The sequence below is a fragment of the Dipodomys spectabilis genome, unplaced genomic scaffold (genome assembly GCF_019054845.1).
Source record: "Dipodomys spectabilis isolate Male_0828 unplaced genomic scaffold, ASM1905484v1 ptg000297l, whole genome shotgun sequence".
In the NCBI taxonomy this organism is placed as follows: Eukaryota; Metazoa; Chordata; class Mammalia; order Rodentia; family Heteromyidae; genus Dipodomys; species Dipodomys spectabilis.
The window spans coordinates 13461252-13481220 of NW_024870974.1; the positions used below are offsets into that span (position 1 = coordinate 13461252).

The 19969-nt window shown below is 39.7% G+C and overlaps 1 protein-coding gene across 1 annotated transcript in view; it reads left to right on the forward strand.

The window, feature by feature from the left end:
* The window catches only part of Gprin3 (GPRIN family member 3), a 49444-nt gene extending 42742 nt beyond the window's left edge, over positions 1 to 6702 (forward strand). The window contains exon 2 of the mRNA XM_042701586.1: positions 3836 to 6702. Within this exon, the coding sequence (XP_042557520.1) occupies positions 3928 to 6282 (2355 nt within the window). The 5' untranslated portion in view covers positions 3836 to 3927 and the 3' untranslated portion in view covers positions 6283 to 6702. The remainder of the gene's footprint in view (positions 1 to 3835) is intronic.
* Positions 6703 to 19969: the final 13267 nt, after the last annotated feature.

The following is a 19969-nucleotide window of genomic DNA, read 5'->3' on the forward strand; positions in this document are numbered from 1 at the left end:
ACACAAGGACTTCTGAAAGTTCTATGACATCCTCTTCATGGAAGTCTTTTAGCTTCCAGCTGCTGAACTTTGAGCTGATCGTATTTTATTTGGCAAACCAGATTTCTTGGCTGTAGCTGTGTAACAAAGAAGACATGCTGTTCTCCTGGCTTTACGAAACCTACCAGCTTTTCTTAGTAGGTGTCCAATGTTTTTGGGTTTTAGTTTAACTTATATAGTTATCTAACCTGGTCTAAACCTGGACATGGATTTAAATCAATAAATATGACACCACTGTTTTCTGACTTCTATCAACAACATCATTATTAATTGTGTTTTCAACAGATGTTAATCGTTAAGTTTCCCTCCCCCCCCCCCCCCCACACACACACACTTACCAGTTAGCAGTATTTGTGAAGAAAGGGTGCATTTACACCAATAGTAACAGGACAAACCAGTGCATGGAAATTACAGCCAAAGGAGAAAGATGGCCAACCTGTGGAAGTTGTTTAAAAATAGAAAAGAGGGAGGCCTGAAGAAGGGTGGACTTTTGAAGATCAGGAAGGTTGACCTTAGAGGTAAGGTATGATAAATGCAGATCCAGTAGGGAGAGAGAGAAAACCTGGCTAGGAACCAGAAAAGAAAACAGAAAGGAAAAGAAATTCAATGGGAAACTGGAGGAGTATTTGGAGAAGCTGGAGGAAGTCAGGATTGGGGGGATGGGAAAATAGTCAACCCATTAATATGAATAATGAACTTAGAGGGATGAACTGGTTGACAGGAGGATAAATTTGATTTACTGTTAGATTTCGTATGATAATAGACCAGGAAAGAGGCATTAAACCGAAAGATAAAATACATATTTTCAAAATCCAGATCTAACTGGATTTGACTTGGTTTTATTTTGACATTTTGCAGTTTGAATTAAGATTGTGTTGTTTGGTGTATTAACAAGATTAATATTTAATGTACAGGCGAAGAAGTGGGAGTCTTGAATGCTGACACAGGAAAGCTCTTTAGAAATCATATAATCCATGTTGCCTAGAAATCATTTACCATTGATCTAATTTGGGCCCCAAAAGATAAAGTAATTAGCCTGAAGTAATATAGCCTATTACCAACAAATAATATTGAAACACGGTTATTCAATAATTCTGGTCCCTTGTTTTATCTATATGCTTTATCTTAAAAAAAAAAATCTAGCCAGGCAAGTTGGCTCAAGCTATAATCCTAGCTACTTGGGAAGCAGAGATCAGGATATTATAGTTCAAAGCTACTCCAGGCAGAAAGTTCTGGAGATTCCATCTCAATCAATAACTACACACAGTGACATGTACTTGTCCCCCAGTGATTTGAGGAAGCACAAGTAGGATCGAAGTCCAGGGCAGTCTGGACATAAAGCAAGACCCTACCTTAAATGCTAGTAATCTGCAGCTCTCAGCTGTCATCCTAGCTACTCAGGAAGCTGAGATCTGAGAATCAGAATTCGAAGCCAGCCTGAGCAGAAAAATCCCCAAAACTCTTACCTCCAATAAACTAGCAAAAATGCAGAACTGAAGATATGGCTCAAGCAGCACAGTACCAACAGTGAGCAAAAAAGGTAAGCAAGGTAGTGAGGCCTTGAGTTCGAGTCTTAAGGAAAACAATCACAACAGAGGGTTGGCAGCATAGCTTAAAAAGTAGCACATCTGCCTAGCTAACTCAAAGCGCTGAGTTCAAAGCTCAGTAATTCTTAGAAAACCAAAGTCTATACACAAACATTCACACAACTCTATATAACTATATGCCCTAGGTTATATTAGACTTTTTCCAGTATTTCTTTCCATTGGGTAACTCCACCCACACAACACACACACACACACCCATAAGCCCTCTCATTTCATATGTCTCACCATAATTATTTTTAGAAATTCCATACGCATATGCATACCTGTTTGTGACTGTGTGCATGCATCTGGAGTGTCAGAGGTTATGGCTTGACCAAAATGAAAATGTTTATGCTTTTCTTCTTCCCTCACCTTCTCATTAAACCCTACCTTAGGGAAATCCTTATCAATTGAAAAGATTGAACCTAATTAATTAGCTACTATATTAATTAGCTACTATATTAATTTCTCACTTTATCATAGGAATATATCAGGAAGCACCCTACCACTCACTCTGTATATAGGGATAGCTTGTATACAGTCTTTGCTTCTGCAAATAGTTCTTCAATAAACACATTTAGATCTGCATCCATATATGTTAGTGCCCTCATTTCTCTTGATAGAGTTGGTTTCACTAAGTCAAGGACATGTGTTTTTAGCTTTAAAAACCAACATGCCTCACACCTATAATCCTAGCTACTGAGGAGGCTGAGATCTGAGGATCATGGTTCAAAGCCAGCCTGGGCAGGAAAGTCCATGAGACTCTTATCTCCAATTAATCACAGAAAAAGCCAGATGTGGCACTGTGGCTCAAGTGGGAGAGCACTAGCCTTGAGCAAAAGGAGCCCAGGGACAGCACCCAGACCCAGAGTTCAAACCCCAGGACCAGGCAAAAAACAAAACAACAGAACAAAACAAAACACTAAACTGCTTCCTCAAGAAAGATGTAGTGGTGCACATTTGCACCTACAATTAATAAAAATAAATGCATTCTTTCATTAACTCTCTCCTTAAAAAATATTTTGAAGTCTTTGCAAGAAGAGTTAGAATCAAATAAAATCTCATTAATTTATTGGCATTCATTTGACCTCAAATAAATGTGATGGTCTTTTCATAAGTTGGTTGCTTGCTTGGATTTCTTATCTGGTAAGCTGAATTTCCTCTTTTCTTACCCATTTTTCCAATGGATTGTTTGGTTTTCCTTTTAATTTTTAAAAGCTCTTATTTCATTGCCTACATTTTTGCTTATCCTTCAAGTTTGCAAATGATTTTTTTCTCAAATCTATTGAGTTTTTATTATGTCTTTTGTCATATAAAAGTTTTGAATTTTATTTCCTTATTTAATGTAGTTCTTTAGTATCTTTATGTGCTCATTTGTAATTTTTGTCTTGTCAGAGAAGCTGACTACCTCAGCCTAGGTTGTATATCTAAGTTCCTAGATTTTCCTACAGAATTTTAATTTACTTAAATATGTATTTTGCAGTTTAATCATTTACCTGTCTAAATCCATTCAGGGTTTATTTTGGGACTTGTATAAAATAAAGATCTTTCTTTCTTTCTTCATAGATAAATATACCAATTCCCCTTATATTAACTAAGCCAACCTTTTCCCACCAAATGTGAACTCTTCTTTTGTCATACATCAAATCCACATTTATTTCTTGACAATGTCTAGTTCAAATATCTTTATCTGTTCAGACTGGTTTCAATACTAACTGATTTAATTATAACAATTTTTCAGGATTTTCTGATTTCTGGTTAATCAGATTACACAAATGACTTTGAATATGGTTATCAAATATAATTAGTTATATTAAAACCTTTGTGTAATCCAGGAACTCGTGGCTCATGCCTATAATCCTTGCTACTCAGAAGACTGAAATCTGAGGATCACACTTTGAAGCCAGCTCAGACAGAAAAAGTCCATAAGACACTTGTCTTTGATTAACCAGCAAAAAATGAAAGTGGAGGCATGCCCCAAGTGGCAGAGCACCAACCTTGAGGAGGAAAAGCCCAAGCAGAACCCAATACACCAGAATAGTATTTGTGTAGTTCTTTTTAGAACATCTGCCTTCCCAATGTTGCCTCCGTAGATGTGGGAAGACACATTTGAATGTGCTTATAGGAGCTAAGAAAAAAATAGCAGCTCAGCCTGGTCTTCATTCTTCCATGGGGTGCCATATTAATGGTACTCTCTCTTTCATCCCCAGGTTGGTGCTTGAGTTCACTCTGAGCTCACACTGCTGCCCAGTGGAGACACCCTTGGAGGGAGCATTCAGACGTGTCCTAGGAGAGGAATTCGATGGGGACTGTTCCCGACTCTCTGAGATCCACTAAAACCACCCTGATTGCATCTGCTGGGAAAGAAGGGACTGGAGGAGAATTACAAGCCGTCCCCTCTCCGCAGGATGAGAATGCCAATGGCCTTGCTGGAGCTCCAGCAACACCACACCTCAGCCTGGGCTCAGCCCCGGAGGTCCTGATGCAAACCTGTGAGCATGACACCCCTCAGCCAGACATGTCTTCTGGTTTGTTCAACCAGCTGGAGAAAGCATGTCTCACCTGCAACTCTCCCAGTGACCCCCAGCTACCGGGAAGCAGCAAGCCCACCACCCCCTCCCCAACATCTGCAGTAGGAAAAGATTTTGGGCATTCACCCTCCACAATGCCAGCCAATCAGCACACGGGCCAGGCCATCCCAGGTGATCAGCCCAATGCCACTGGCTCACTGGTCCCTAAAGATACCTCCATGAAATCCCAGAGCACCACCACGGAGCAACCGGAGAACAACAGTGCAACACCGCCACCAAGCAACAGAGAGCCAGATGAGAACTCAAGTCTCCCTACTGGCGACACCTGTGGCAACAACAAAGAGATCGCATCTTGTGATTTTCCTTCTCCAGATAAACTCCAGGAAAGGGTACACACTCCGCATGCCCAGGTGTGGAGTCATTCATCCTCTCCCACAGGTGCACGGGAAGGGGAAAGGCAGGTCTCTGGTTCCATGAAGACACCCTGTAACCCTGCAACAAGAGAGGGCGAAGTTACAGAGACCAGAAAGCCCTCTGCCACCCTCTCTGAGAGCCAAGGCTTCACAGCTGAGACACCTCCACTGTCGCAGCTCACTAGCGAAGATTCGCCATGTCCTCAGGATTCTAAGACTGAGCCCACCCAGCATCGAGTGTCCAAGTTCAGAGAAGCCAGTACAATGACCACCCAAACTGATCCTGAGCCCAGGGAAGTCCCCAGCAGGGCTCAGCAAGATGCTGAGGTTCAGGCCGTGGCCCTGGTGGAGAGCAGGTCAGTCTCTACCAGCCCCAGCATCCTCACCGCCTTCTTAAAGGAGATCCCTGCCCTGGAGCATCTGGAAGCACAGGAGCAGCTGAGTGTCATCTGCCATGGCCGTGGCGGTGGCAGCCACGTGTTGGAGCTCTGTCACAGCACCCTGGGCCCCCAGGTGCCGCCAGGACCCTGCCCTGCCATCCAGCCACCGCTGCCCACCCATGCCAAAGCTGCAGCTGCTTCTGCAGGTTTCCAAGGAAACCACAACCCAGCGAGCCCAGCAGGGGACATCTTCAAAACCCCATCCATCAGCGTGGCCTCCAGTCCGACTCAGGATGGATGTAATCAAGAAGAGGGACGATCAGCGGGCATGACTCCAGTGGGGCAAGACCGAACCTCCACGCCGCTAGCGGGGACTCATTCCAGCTCTCAGAAAGCTAGCCTGGTCGACCAGATGTCCCTTGGTGCCAATGCCCAAGATGGACCCAATGAGGGATCAGACCCCTGTGAACCCCAGGAATCTGCATTTGGAATGAAAACCACAAATGACCACAAAACAGAACCGCCTGGCCAACCATCCATCTCCTGTAGTCCCCCCGCCAGCGGAGATGGCCAGGCTGAGAGCTTGGACCTCATCCTGAAAGGAGGTGCAAAGGAAGGGACGCCGGCCTCACCGCCAATAGGAAGAGAACTAGAGTCTGCAGACATGAATACCCCAGAGGCCAAACCCTTACTGCTCACTCCTCAACCTCAAGAGAATGCAGGCCCAGGGTCCACGGCGAATAAGAAAGAACCCTCCCCAATAAGAAAGACCCAGGAGAACATGTCAGAAGACCCCAGACAGGCCAGGCCAGCCGCCAGCCTGAGCTTACCCCCCGACTCTCTGGGGGACTCCAGCCCAGGGTCTGGCAAAAGGACCCCTTCTCGGTCAGTGAAGGCCAGTCCCCGCAGGGGCAGCCGGGTCAGTGAGTTCCTCAAGGAACTGAGTGTGACCGCAGCGGCCGCTCAGGTAGGGCTCACCCCGGGAGAGAAGAAAAAGCAGCTGAGCCTGGACTCCAAGGTCCAGCTGAAGCAGTCCAAGCGTGTGAAGGACGTGGTGTGGGATGAGCAGGGCATGACCTGGGAGGTGTACGGTGCTTCTCTGGACCCAGAGTCCCTGGGAATCGCCATCCAGAACCATTTACAAAGGCAGATTAAGGAACACGAGAAATTAATCAAAACACAAAGTGACCAGACCCGGAGATCCATTTCCTCTGATACTTCTTCAAATAAAAAGCTCAAGGGAAGGCAGCATAATATCTTCCAGTCCATGCTGCAGAATTTTCGTCGCCCCAACTGCTGTGTTCGCCCAGCCCCCTCTTCTGTGCTGGACTAAAAGCAGACGTGGGGGGATGGAGGGAGGACAGGGGGATTCATGCATACATTTATGGTATTCCTACATGTGTCTGTCAAAGCTGACTTCGTTTTACTTTTCCTGAGGAAACAGGAGAATGAAGCAAGTGTGACCTATAGGAAAATTCTATTAAAAACTGTTGGATCCCTTGACTTAAGTGCCATACCAAATAATAATAATAATTAAAAATTCATTTCCACTTGAAAGCAAGAACACGAGGAACAATCTTCCCTGAAGGTTTTGCAGTCTTGATGGAGTAGAAATAATATCTTCCAGGGTTTTTAAATGTGATTTTTTTTGCATCTAAGAATAACATGACCAATATACATGTATCATTTTGTATTACTGCCTCTATTTATCATGTACTAGTATTTCCATTAAAGTCTCTGCTTTATATTGGGGGGGAGGGAATAACACTATTAGCAAAAGCACTGTTATGATTTCCAGCCCTTTTGAAATAAGAATGTTGTTACCACAGAAAATTTAAGTAGAGAATAAGAGTCACAATGCAAAATATTGAAACAAATTGAGCCTATTCTTAAGCGATATAATCTTGAATGACAGCACTTAAAATTTGTATATAACAAATATGAATTAGCATTTGTTAACATCTGAAGGAAGTGCTTTTTATATAAACCTTGGTATAGCTCTGAATAAACACAAGAAGGTTGAATTAGGAAAATTAGCCAAGCTTTCAAATATGAATAACATCTATATCAAATACAGATTTATACATATACATCTTTTCTCTGTGATTGATTCTAGTCAAATTAAATTCATATTTTCTTACCCTTGAGAAAAGATATGAAACTGGGTTCCTAAAAAGTCATCGAATTACAGATTATTATTGGTATATTTTATGTTATACAGGTGTGGAGTAATATTCTCCTGAAACTAGTTACTAAGGTCCTGGTAAGGAATTACAACTAGCACATTACCAAATACTTGTTTTGTTGTGTATCCCCCCCCCCCCATACTGATCAAAGGAAACTTTCATGAGTAACAAACACAGTGTATTTAATCTTGCTGTAAACCACAAAAAATTTGTGTTCATCTTTTGATTTAGTTTACTAGCATTTAATAGCAAATCTGAACAGCACCAAATTGAACACATGAATTTCTTCCTTATGTGTAGACTCATTGCTAACATTTAGGATCTGGAGCAAAAAAAAAAAATTCTGAAAACATTTTTTTTTTTTGGGGTCCGGTCGTGGGGCCTGAACTCTGGGCCTGGGTGCTGTCCCTCAGCTCTTCAGCTCAAGGCTAGCGCTCTACCACTTGAGCCACAGCGCCACTTCCGGCTTTTTTCTTTTTGCTTATGTGGTACTGAGGAATCGAACCCAGGGCCTTGAGCATGCAAGGCAAGCGCTCTACCACTGAGCCACCTTCCCAGCCCTGAAAACATTTATTTTAAGAGAAATACCATCAAATCTCAACTTTCAGACCCAGTCAAAGAGGTCTTTATGAGCTCATGGTTTGATTGGTGGTGGACAGTCCCTAGAGAACCGACAACCTGCCAGAGCTCTCTCCTCTCTGGAAGACAGGTTAGTCCCAGGATCACAGGGGTTTCCTCAATAGCACTGGGCAGAGCTACCCAGATTCATTGCAGGGATAGAGCGCCATTAAAAGATCAGACTGTTAGATGTTGGAGTGTTCGTTGTCTTCTCTAAACTCATTCTCCTGTTAAGTCCAAAAAGAGTATCTGTCTATGTTTTCTTTGAGGACTCAAGTCCTCTTGGCACAGTCAAGCTACACTGTCTCCTGTTTTGTGTTTTTGTGTGATGTATATGAATTTTGCAGATAATGAACATATGTGGGGAAAATAGAATGTCTAAACTTTCATACCACAGCTATACTGGGTACAACCTGGATTAGCAAGGGAGTCTGATTTCTTTCAAATCAATTTAACTGTATAAGCAGCCTGCATAAGGAGACAGCATTGCCTGAGAATGGTAATTACAGTTGCTATACTTGGAATTCTTAATGATTTTTTTAATAAGGCACATTTTTTCAGTTTCTTTCTAATTGCCATCTATTACGAATGCTATCTAAAGTAGAAATTATCATCAAATTACCAATCAGATTGCTATTAATGATTAGAGATTTAGTCTAAAGCTCTCTCTTTTGGCTAAGTACCCATTTGTGTCAGATGCCTTCATCTCTCCCGTCACTCACTGGCTGAGTCACTCACTAGCACCCATGTTGTATATACACAGAGAATACCTGTGTTCACAGCAGCATGGTCCACTCAGATGGTGGGCCAGAGGCGGTCCTCTCCTAGGATGTGGCTAAAACAGGCTCTTCCTGTATTAAAATAGGAGGGATGAGAAAGTGGAGGTGTGTGGCTCAAGTGCTAGAGCATAAGCCTGGAGCAAAAAAGCCAGGTAAGAGTGAAAGGCCCGGAGTTTAAACCCCAGGTCTTTATGAACTTATAATTTTGAGCTATGGTGGCTGGAAAGTCCCTTGGTGAAAGACACCTGCCTCAGTTGAGCCTCACTCCTATCTAGGAGAAGAGTGATCCGCAATTAATTAGCTAATTACTTCCTTAAAGTGGGAAAGATGAGAAAGAATTCAGCATCAGACAATAATCGTCTTCAATGAAGGCTTAAGAGGATTGTGGACAAATTGATCAGCCCTGCTTGTTTCGTAGTCGGACCTCTCAAATTAAAAGTTTTAAGCAAAAATGCTTAACGTAATAAGTTTGATTTTGTTTGGTCCTAGAACTGAATTCTAGAATTCTACAAGACCTTTCTTGCTTTGTTACTGCTTAAGTCATACAGAAGAGTTTTTAGAAACAGAAGCAGCAATACATCATGAAATGGTTGAATAAGATGGGAGCCTATTCAAGACAGTGATTTTACATTATGATATCTACCCTAAGTTACTCTCTGTCAATGAAACCATGCTTGAAATTTCTTCTTCCCACTCATCCTTGCACATTAGCACTTCATTTGAGCTGTCCTATATTCCTTCAACAAAAGAAGTTGCAAAATAGCTTTCCTGAACACACTGAATTTATGTACACCATGTTTTACCTCCAAAATGTGTACTGGGTTGAACATGGGGCTTGTCCTTGGTATTTTCTTAAACGTACGATTTGGATGTTTTTAACACAACTCAGTTCTTGAAGTACAAATGGGAAATATTTTCTTAAAGCAAGAAATTGAAAATATTTCTTAAACCCAATAATAAAAGAAAAGAGTTGGAATCCAGCATCGGGAGATTATTCAACATTTAAAGTGTGACCATGCTATTCCGTGTTCACCAAACAAACATGAGAAATTTTAATTTGAATTGTTCTGTTTTCTGACAAGAAACAGAGCATGGCCACAATCGTCATATGTTTATCTTGAATGCTTTTCTTGTTATGTCTCTTTTGATTATTGGGCTTTGATGCCACAAACCAACCATATTACATATAGTAAAATGCGAATCAAATATACTGTTTTGGATCAATGGCATAAATTGGACATTCTGTGAAGTCAATATTAACCAGAAATCTATATTTTGAGTATGTCCCAAAGCAAATATTTATAAAAATGTATTAGTATGTTTTCTTACCTTAAGGTCAGCTATATTGAATATAATTGTATCTTTGATAATTTTTTAATCTTGATAGTTGTCTAACATGCATAATCTTTGATGCCAATATTCATTGCATTCCAGGTGTTACATCAAAACGAAATTGTGCCATGCCCAGTATTCTTGTGTCTCATATGCCTCTAGGTTGGATCCTTAAAAGGAGCTTGCTGTCTGAACATAGAAAGCAGAGGAGAAAAGTGCTATTGGTTGAATTCCACATCTATTGTTCCTAGATTACTTCGATGTTTCTTCTCTCCTTTCGGGAACTCTTTTTGTCCTGGGGATATTTGTATATAACACACCAAGAATAGGACACAATATGACTTAAAATTTTGTTTACAGAGGACCTATAGGAGTGTGCTGTTCATGTGAATCTAGCCTTTGCTGTATCCCCTGTGTGAGAGAGTATCATCCTCTTTTCATTCTACATATTGTGCCTGTGGTTTGTTTTTTAAGTGCTCATTTCTACAACCACATAATTCACCTTTATCTATAGCCAACTTTTTTGGCACCCGTATAAAGAAAAGCAAATGCATTCGGATAAGGTTTTCATGTTCTTATTGCAAATTGGACAACCGTAGCCTTTTGTAGACCTCTACCTGCCTGATTTGCTAATTATCTACAATGCTGCCGTGGAGACGAGGCTGTTTGCTTCCGCCTGCTTTGTCCCAAGTGGTGTTTGAGAAACGAAGCCTGTGAATTTCCCTCTGTGATAATAACACAATGAGCTCAGCACTTCCTCAGATAACTAAGCTGACCATCTCAGCCTGCGCCTGGTGTTTTCACACAGGGAACCAGAAGTCTTTCCCTGTCTGCTTTAATATTTGCTGTTTCACCCCTACAACTGAGTATATTTTGTTCTGTTCACCAGCGTTTCCTGATGCTGATGTCATTTGTGGTCCTTTTAGTTTGCTGTGGCCACCTGCAAATAACAGCAATTTATGCTCTCTGCTGTCTAGCCTGTAACTCTATTCTTTTTACTAAAAATTCTGCCACAGGATGATCATTAGAAATATCATCTGTGCCAACTCATGAACTTGAGGACAACTAAACCATTTTTGGAAAATACCATTTTTTGTAAATACTGAAACAGATTTCCATGAACTTTATCTTACTCTTAGGAAAATTAAAAGAAAGGGGAAAAAAACACACCTTGACTACAGAAATCAAATAAGCTCCGTTTGCAATGGCCAAGGATATAAATGAAGATGGAGTGGAAAAATTCTGTCCCACAAGGAATCAGTAACATCTGCCAGAGGTCATTACAGCTACTTTTAACTGCGAACACTCACCAGCTAAACTACTCACTTGCCACAACCAAATAACCTCTCTCAAAGTAAGTCCAGTACATCTGTGCATATGTGTATATAGATACAGCAACAAACCCTGCAACATTCCTTCTGGCTATTGTGAAAATCAAGGTAATGATCATTAAAAAGACATTTACATAACCATGGGACCTGGTGAAATGATTCTGAGGACCAGATGGTGCCACATGACATTATTCCCAAGTCTTTTTAAGACCCAGATATCTAAGATCCTAATCATAAGAATAAAGACTGTTGCCTATGAAAGTATAGCCAAGCAATAATGTGCCAAAAAAGAAGCAGTGAAACTAGCAAGTGCATCTTTTATGGGCACACCATGATTTCATTGTGGTTTGTTCTGTGAAGACTCACTCTGACTATAACCTAGAATATAAAATAAGCAAAGGAATAATTTCTGCTTTCTTGCGGGGAAAAAAAATGAGAGCTCCTGAAAGAGATACAGCCCTGATGAGCATGAGGAAATATGCAGTTGACATCTCTGTTTTCATGCTATCTAAAATAGAAGAGGAGCCACTAAGAATCTTACTGGCATAAAACACAAGATAACTCCAACTAGATACTTGGTCCATTGAAAGGGTAAAACTTACAGTAATTACTCTTTCTGGATGTTAGCTCATCAGAGAGAAATTCAATTAACTCTTCCCAGAGAATCGCCAGCCTTACCTATGGAAAAAAAAATAGGCTCCCAAATGTAAAATTACTCAAACATGAGAACTTGTATCAAATAATGCCTTACAGAAACTTATGTTTTCCATGGTCATTTCTAAATACTAATTCTTCATCAGATGTCTTTCTGGGGTTCAAGCTGAAGAGTATTTGGCTGACAAAAATCTAAGGAATTAAAATCACATAATTTACACTGGAAAACACACTGGTGATCAACCAGTGTGGTGTAATGATGGAGAGAAACTCAAGCGATTTAAGTGATTCCTGGAAAATTAAATAGCAGAGAAATGCTAACTTCCCTCTTGATTTCTTAAAATAGGGGAGATGTTAGTGGTTTATTTCTGGGGGGACAATTATAGCTTGCTTTTTTTCCTTTTATATTGCTGCTAGTATTACCCTTTGTTATGGGTTGAAAGTGAAATCGTTTCTCCATTAGCAAAATCTTGAAGCAGTTAAACAGTTACTTTCTGCATCGTATCATTGCTTTCAGGAACCTGCAAAGGCTGTATGTACAGCAAACTATGTTGGATAAGGAGAAGGGGTGTACCCTATCAATCGGCATCCTTAATCATGTTCATTTAGATTTCTTAGCATTTGTTCGAGATCACAAATTTGGGTATACTGTCTTTTTTCATGCGTTTAATATTTAAAACCACCTTAGTAAATCGGGAGATTGCAGTATTATGCTCCTACTTCTTAATCCCTACTGGAGCCTAATTCTTGCTTTAAGAGCATCTAGAGATACTTTTATTGAGGTTGAAAAAAGTCAACAAGGCCTGAACACTCAAGAAAACTATATACTAGTAATTGCTAAATTTCTAAGTGTATTTATCTCTGCTATACTAATGTGTGAATAATATGTCATGTACAATCCTGTAGCTGGCTGTGGAATGTCAGTACATTCTGTAAGTGTGTACAGTCTGTGAGTGATTGATTTGCTAATTTTATGTGTAGAAGAAAATAATATCATGCTGTATCCCATTTAAAGGCCAATTCCCATCATTAAGTGGGCACATATATGAAAGTAAATAAAACAAACAATGTATGCATGTGTGTTCAGTTATAGTATTTATCCTGTCATTTTTTTGAAGGTCAGAAAGGGCTGTTTTTATTTTGTGTCTTTATCATCTAGGAGAGTAGATAACATAATTACCATAAAGGCTAGGTTTAGTAATCAGTACATTGGCATGTTAGTAAATATGCCAGGGCTAATTATCCACACCATTAGTCACAGGTAAGGTCAATTCTTTGACCGCTGGGTTGATTTGCATTCCTCACACCTCATGTCTGTGTCAAGCGTGTGACTAGAATGTACATACTTTTGGGTGTGATTGTGTACATACCTTGTATGATTATCTAAATCCTCAAAGCTGTTGCAGGAAAACAGGAAGAAACAGTTATTCAAAGCCTCAAAAGGGCTAATCAATATGAATTTTCGCTTTCTACTCATAAAAAAAAAAATGTATACGTAGCCTAACTGTAAATAGCTAATCCACACAGCTATAGACACATAAATGCATTTTATTCATACTGGTATATTTGAATAAATCACATGTTAAAACAACTAATTGATAACTTCATCTTTCCATGACTTTTCTATTTTACATCTCTGAATATTGGACCAGATGCTCCCCCTTAAGTGCTGTTACTGTCTTGTAGCAGATTTTGTGATTAAGAAAATCCAATTCCCTTTGGCTTCAAAAATCTAATTAGCATTTTACTAAGACTCATGCCTGAGCAGCCTCAAGTATTAATGCTGTTCTTAATTTTATATCTAGAAATGACACATACTGGAGAGAACCATTTACATGTTGAAGGCTTCATTTGCACATTTATTAGTGTGTACATTTGCACCGGCTGATAAAAGCCCTATTTCTTCTTGTGGGGCAGGGGAGATGGATAGCTAGATTTTCAAAGCCTATATAATCACCCAGGGAAGAAAACAATTGCAGGCATTGTCCCCATGAGACTAGCCAAACAATTTTTCCAACACCAAAGCTCTAAATGAAAAAAGAAATTCCAGCTGATGTTAATAGGTTAATAAGACATGAGGAATTAGTCATTCCTTAGGAAGACCACAAATACTAAATTGCTATTATCGAAATGTGTGGACAAATAGCAAGGTCTGCCACTAGTAAGCTAATGTCAACAATTTTCAATTTATCAAAAGGAAGAAAGGGAGGGATGGAAGGATAGAAGGACGAAAGGAAGGAAGGAGGGAGGGAGGGAAGGAGCAAAAGAAGGAAGGAAGAAAAGATCCAGAAGTCTGACCTGTTTCCTACAACCTAGTAGAATTTGATCCTGATTCCTAAATACTAAAAACTGTTAATATGAATGGGAACATTGAAATCATCCTTTGATAGAGAATTCCAATACAAAAAATACAAATATGACCACTCCTCAGTAAAATGTTAACCATAACATTTAAAAACATTTATGTTTTAGAGAATAAATGTAATGCCTTTATATCTTATGTAAAATAGGAGATTAACCAGCTTTTAGAATACCACATTGTCACCTACATGACAATGTTTTATAATTCCTAAAAATATATGTGTTTATAAGGGCAGTGTATCTGAAACTTTAATAGTTAATCAACATTTGCTCTTGTATAAAGAAATACATATAACTTTGAAAAATGTGTATTAATTTAAATGATGCTCAGAAAATTATAACTGTCAATATGAGAATTGTCTGTGCATATTACTCAGCCAAGAAAGATTCAAAAGTGTAGTATAATATTAAATCACTTAAGAAACAGTAATATTCATAATGGAGAGCCTATTTATAAATGTATCAATAATTAGACTCTAAAGTTGTATCATCATAACGTCTATATATAAGGATCATAAAATAGTTCATTCAAGAAGGTTCTCATCCCCTAGTGATCAACAAAAGTTCATTTCTAGAAAATAAAATGGAATGTTATGATTTATACAAAGATAGATGGAAAATTTTGGAATTAAATATACTCTCACCTCCATGTTAGGTTCGATTTTTGAATGATATTTAATATACTGAAATTCAACTTGACTTGGTTTTATCCTCAAAAAGTCTAGAATATGTTTTTTTTGCATTCCACTTTCCATAATAAAAGTATAATATAGAATAAAATTTGCTCTGGTTTGTGTTGATGTTATAATTGCTGCTGCCGTTATTCTTGTCCTTTGATTTCTATCTGTTTAGAATGCATTGATTTCTTTTCCCCTTGTAATAGATTTCTTCTAGGAATCTGTGGTGGTACTGGAAGATTTATAACAAAGGCACTTTTGTTCTTTCAATTAACATAGAATTCCTATAGACTCAATGATGTCTCCAAGGTATCAGAAGGGAGTCTTCTCTGTGCCTGATGGGTGTGTGTGTGTGTGTGTGTGTGTGTGTGTGTGTGTGTGTGTGTGTGTACACATTCATGCTTTCACTCATGTCTGGTGAGAGTGACAAGAATTATCATGGGAAACACAGGTTGAAAGTGTGAAGGGAGGATCAAGCACCTCATCTCAGGACCATCCAGCTATCTGCTGTATGGTTGCATCCACTCTGTCTACCCCTGAAAAAGTAAATCAGGATCCTGCCATCTCAGTTCTTAAGAGGACATAGTCCAGCCATGTTCTTGATTCTATTGGACCATTAACAAAATAAACACTATAATTTGATTCCTTATTGCTTCTCAGAATCTGCTTTCCATTTGTCAAAGAACTGTAGACAGGAAGAAATGCAAGATTTATAAATCCAAAAAAACTCAAAAATAGATTTAGTCAATTTTCTGTAACTTTAAACAGCGTTATTTCAAAAATTCCAAGAGCCATTGTCTTCCTTCAACTAATGTGTATCTATAAGAGAGAGCTATCTCAACTCTAAATGACACTGATACTGCCATGATCTAACTCTTACGTTAGATTCCTTCTTGACAGCATTGCATACAATGCATTTCCAGACATACGAAGTGACATTCACAGACATACTAATGGGCACTGGTCATCAGGATGGTGGGGATAGATTGCTTGTAGCTGTTCAGGTATTTGTTCCATCAGGTGGCATTTCTGTCAATGGTCACATCTTCACTTTGGAGAACAGAGGAGCAGCCTTTCAGCATCATCTGGCCTCACTGGACAGACCAAGAAATCAAGCTAGCTCTGATTTCTTGTGAAGAAGGGTCTGCTCCTTGTGAACTTCCTAGGATCACCTTCAGACTACCACACTGTGTTTAATCCATCTGGACTGCCATCATAAACTGGATAATTATAAGACACACAGAGATTCATTTCTCATGGCTCCAGAGGCTGGGAAGCCAATGAAAGCAGATCTGGTGACTGGTGAAGGTCTACTGCCTGGCACACAGACTGTGCTGCCTTACTGCGTCCTCACACGCAGCCAGGGGGCATGGGGTATCTCTCAGGCTTCTGTGATAAGCGCATTCACTCTACTTTGGAGACTCTGCCTCCATGACTTCCAAAAGCACTCCACCTCCATCAACCTGGAGGTCAGAATTCCCACATGAATTTGAGGGTAATACAAACATTCAGACCACATGCAATCCGCACTCACATTCACAAGTGCCAACATGATTTAATTGCTCTCAATCACATTCTAGTCTAATGTATGGCCTTCTATAGTGTTTAGACCCTAAGAACTATCTTAACTATGTTCTCTAATTGGGTTTTTCTGAATGTATCATGAAGGACAAATGTAGTTCAAATTCAGATTGTCAGGATGGAAGCTGAAAGTGCCTGTTGAAGATTTGGGTAGGAGTATTAGCATCTCAGGAATGATACTTGCCTATGCCTTCTTTTTTAGTCCCACTTGACACCTTTCAATCAAACTATATAAGAACCGGCTTATCATAAGCAGGATATTACTGCCAAAGATATCATGAGAATTTAAAAGCATGAAAACTTCATGAAGTATTGGAAAGTTTTTCTCTGTTATCTATATTCCTTTACCCAAAGTGAAAACAAAAAATAATAATAATAATTTCTATGTGCAAACATTCTGCTCAGCCCTTACACATGCATCTTAAGCTTCAGTGATACATCGTATCTATGCACATTGGTTTACAGTCATTTTGTTTCCAATGGGAGATAGTTGAGATATATAAATTAGATGATCAAAAGAATATAAATACTGTTTAATATTCTGGGTGGGCATCAAAAAACCCTGGGTCCAATCTCAACTTTCAGCCAAATATGCTGAATCTTTGAGGCTTGGGTGGGGAAAAACAAAAGCCCTTTGAAAAATTTGGAGAAATGAACTACATACAAGGAAAAATATTTTTGTTCCTTCCCTTACTCCTTTGTGTTTTTGTTTTCTTCTTTGCTCGAACTTTATCATTCTTGTGCTAAAAGTTTGGAACTTTGCTCTTTTCGTGTACAGAACAAACATTTGATAAATCTAGATAAATTCTAAGAATGGTTTTAAACATGACAGTGGGACACATCAGATTTTGACTTTAAAAGTCTTTGCGATTTGTGTTTAAATCTTGAGGGCAACATACCTAAGCACTTACACTTGTCAGATTTTTAAGAATTAGGAAAAGGATTTTGATTAACTTTGTCACATCTATCAGGTATGATTTCTTAAAATATGAAGTTAAACACTAATAAAAAGAATTTCACCAGCTCAAAAAAGGGAAGGGCAAGTGGAAATAAAAAATAACTTTGATACATTGAAATGTAGAAGTAGGAAATGATATAATGAATCCATCGGCAAATTAAGAGATGAGTCATTCTACTAAGTACTACAATCTACAAATTAAAGGGCAACCAATACAAACAGAGAGTACAATTAAACTCTGTAAGCAAGCATCACTTCACTAACAAAACTCTAGCCCTCACAGCTCTATGCTGCAGGATTCAAGATTCATAGAGGTGCACTAGACCCCCATTGGAGGTTTATGAGATAGTATGTCGCCTTTAAGAAGACATTTGCAGATCAGAGTGCCTTACTGCTGAGAGAGTCTAGGGATGAGACTACAGGAGGAAGATAGACAGAGAATCCACAGAAAGTGCTGGAGAAGACATGAGACAGAAACACCTGCTATACCCAGAAACTGTACCACTCAGAAAAGTGTGAGCTTTCCACTTCCCCTTTGTCCCTCTCCCTGCCAGGTCTTCAGCCAGGCTATTCATCAGAACCTCTAGAAGTAGAAAGAGAAAAGAGTCAGAATAGCCATCCTTCGTCCACTGACTCTTGTATTAGTCAGGTTTGTGCTATGCTGAAATAGCTCACACAGGCCACTCAGGAAGAAGAGGTTTACTATATTAGCTCACATTTTCAAAGTACTGGCCCTGAGCCTTTCAGTTCTCAAGTGTGTCAAGTCATGGGTGAGTAGCAGTGGTGGAGGTGCATGTAAGTGATATGGCCAGCCAGATGATCCTATCTTGAGCCAGGAACAGAGAGAAAGAGAATGGACAAGGATAGGCCTGATTCTGTTATAACAACCCTGTCATAGAACTACCAAAGAAAGACCCCCACCGACATAAGAACCTCCAGCAAGGTTTCACTTGCCAAAGATCCCCAATACTGCCTCCCCAGAGACCAGGCCTTCAGGCACAATGGACCCTTGAGGGACACCAACATAAAACCAACCAACATGGAACCAACCACAGAAGCCAAGAAGCGAGGATCAGGGGGAGGACCCCTAGATTTTAAACAAGTGTTAGGTTACTATTTACGTTGTCATTACACATCCCATGTTGAATGACCCATGGCTGAATTAAATGGTGAGACTCCAAAGTTTAAATGGATGTTATCCACCAAGATGTAGTTGCTGTCATTCAGCTATGTGACCAATTTAGCCTGAAAGCAGCTGCCTTTGCAGATCCTGCTTGTTTAGAGGTCCAGATGTGACCATAGATTTTTACAGGTCAGCAACAACAATGACTTAAGGAAGGTCAAATGGAGAGGAAAATCCACTGTAACTTACTTGGAACCAGTAAGCAAGGTTTCAAGATGGCATCTAAGATTTCTAGGCCCCTGGTGATCCTATTTTCTCTTGGTTGTTCAACTATTGCTAGATGTAATTCAGATCCCAAACCTCTAGCCTTAAAATAGGGAGCTTATCTAGGTGTAACACGTTCTCATGAGCTCTTTAGAAAAGAACTCTCGCCTACTGGTCATATAAGAAAAAGTCAGACAGGCTCCACCTACTTAGCCTGGAAGAAAGCCAACCCAATGTAGTAATCTGCAGTAGCAAGACTACATTTGCCGCAATGGCTGATACCCTCTAGCACCTGGCAGCAATAACCAGCTAGACAGAAAAGAGAAACCCAGTCCTATAACTGCAAGCAAATCAATTCTTCCAACAACCTGTTCAGATGAGAACTGTATCCTTTGACCACCATCTTGGATTTCAGCCAAGCAAAACCCTGAGCAGAAAAACAACCCATATTGTGCCAACTCCTGACCCACAGAGATTATGGGATAACAATTTTGTGTTGTATGAAAGTGCTCAGTCGGTGGTAATTCACTATAGCGCAGTAGAAAAGTAACAGCATGGTTCCATTCAACTATGGATTCAAAATGACCAAACATCAAGGACCTGCTCCTTCATTGCTCTCCAAATGGCATATAGACCCCTCCATCCTAAAGTATGAACTTCACTGAAATATTTAGTGGTAGTATTCATGTATTCAAGTGCTGAAGTCATTTTAATATTGAAGCAAATATAAACTTCTTGTACTGTGTATCTGCCATTTCCTGTTCTGTGTCCTGGGAAACTGACTTGTAGACAGGTCTTTACCAACCTGCTAACATTACATTCAGAACCAGAGACACTGGCTGGAGATAGGTGATCATTAGGATGCCAGATACTGTGTTATAAAAACCTAATGCCTTTCTTCTTATGAGCTAATTCATCCTCCTATTGGATGTTATAAAGTAGTTGTATTAACTCACACTACTAGAGAACATTGGATGCCATTAATTATTTCTGATCCTTGCCTTTTATGCCCTGCTTCACAAGTCTCATGTTGCTTATCGAAAGTACCATTTTTATTGTCTGGATTGTTTTTATTTTCTCTATTCACGGGTGTCAAAGGGGGTATTTAGGAGTTTGATACTGATAAGCCTTTTCACACATGATAGAAGACAAATCC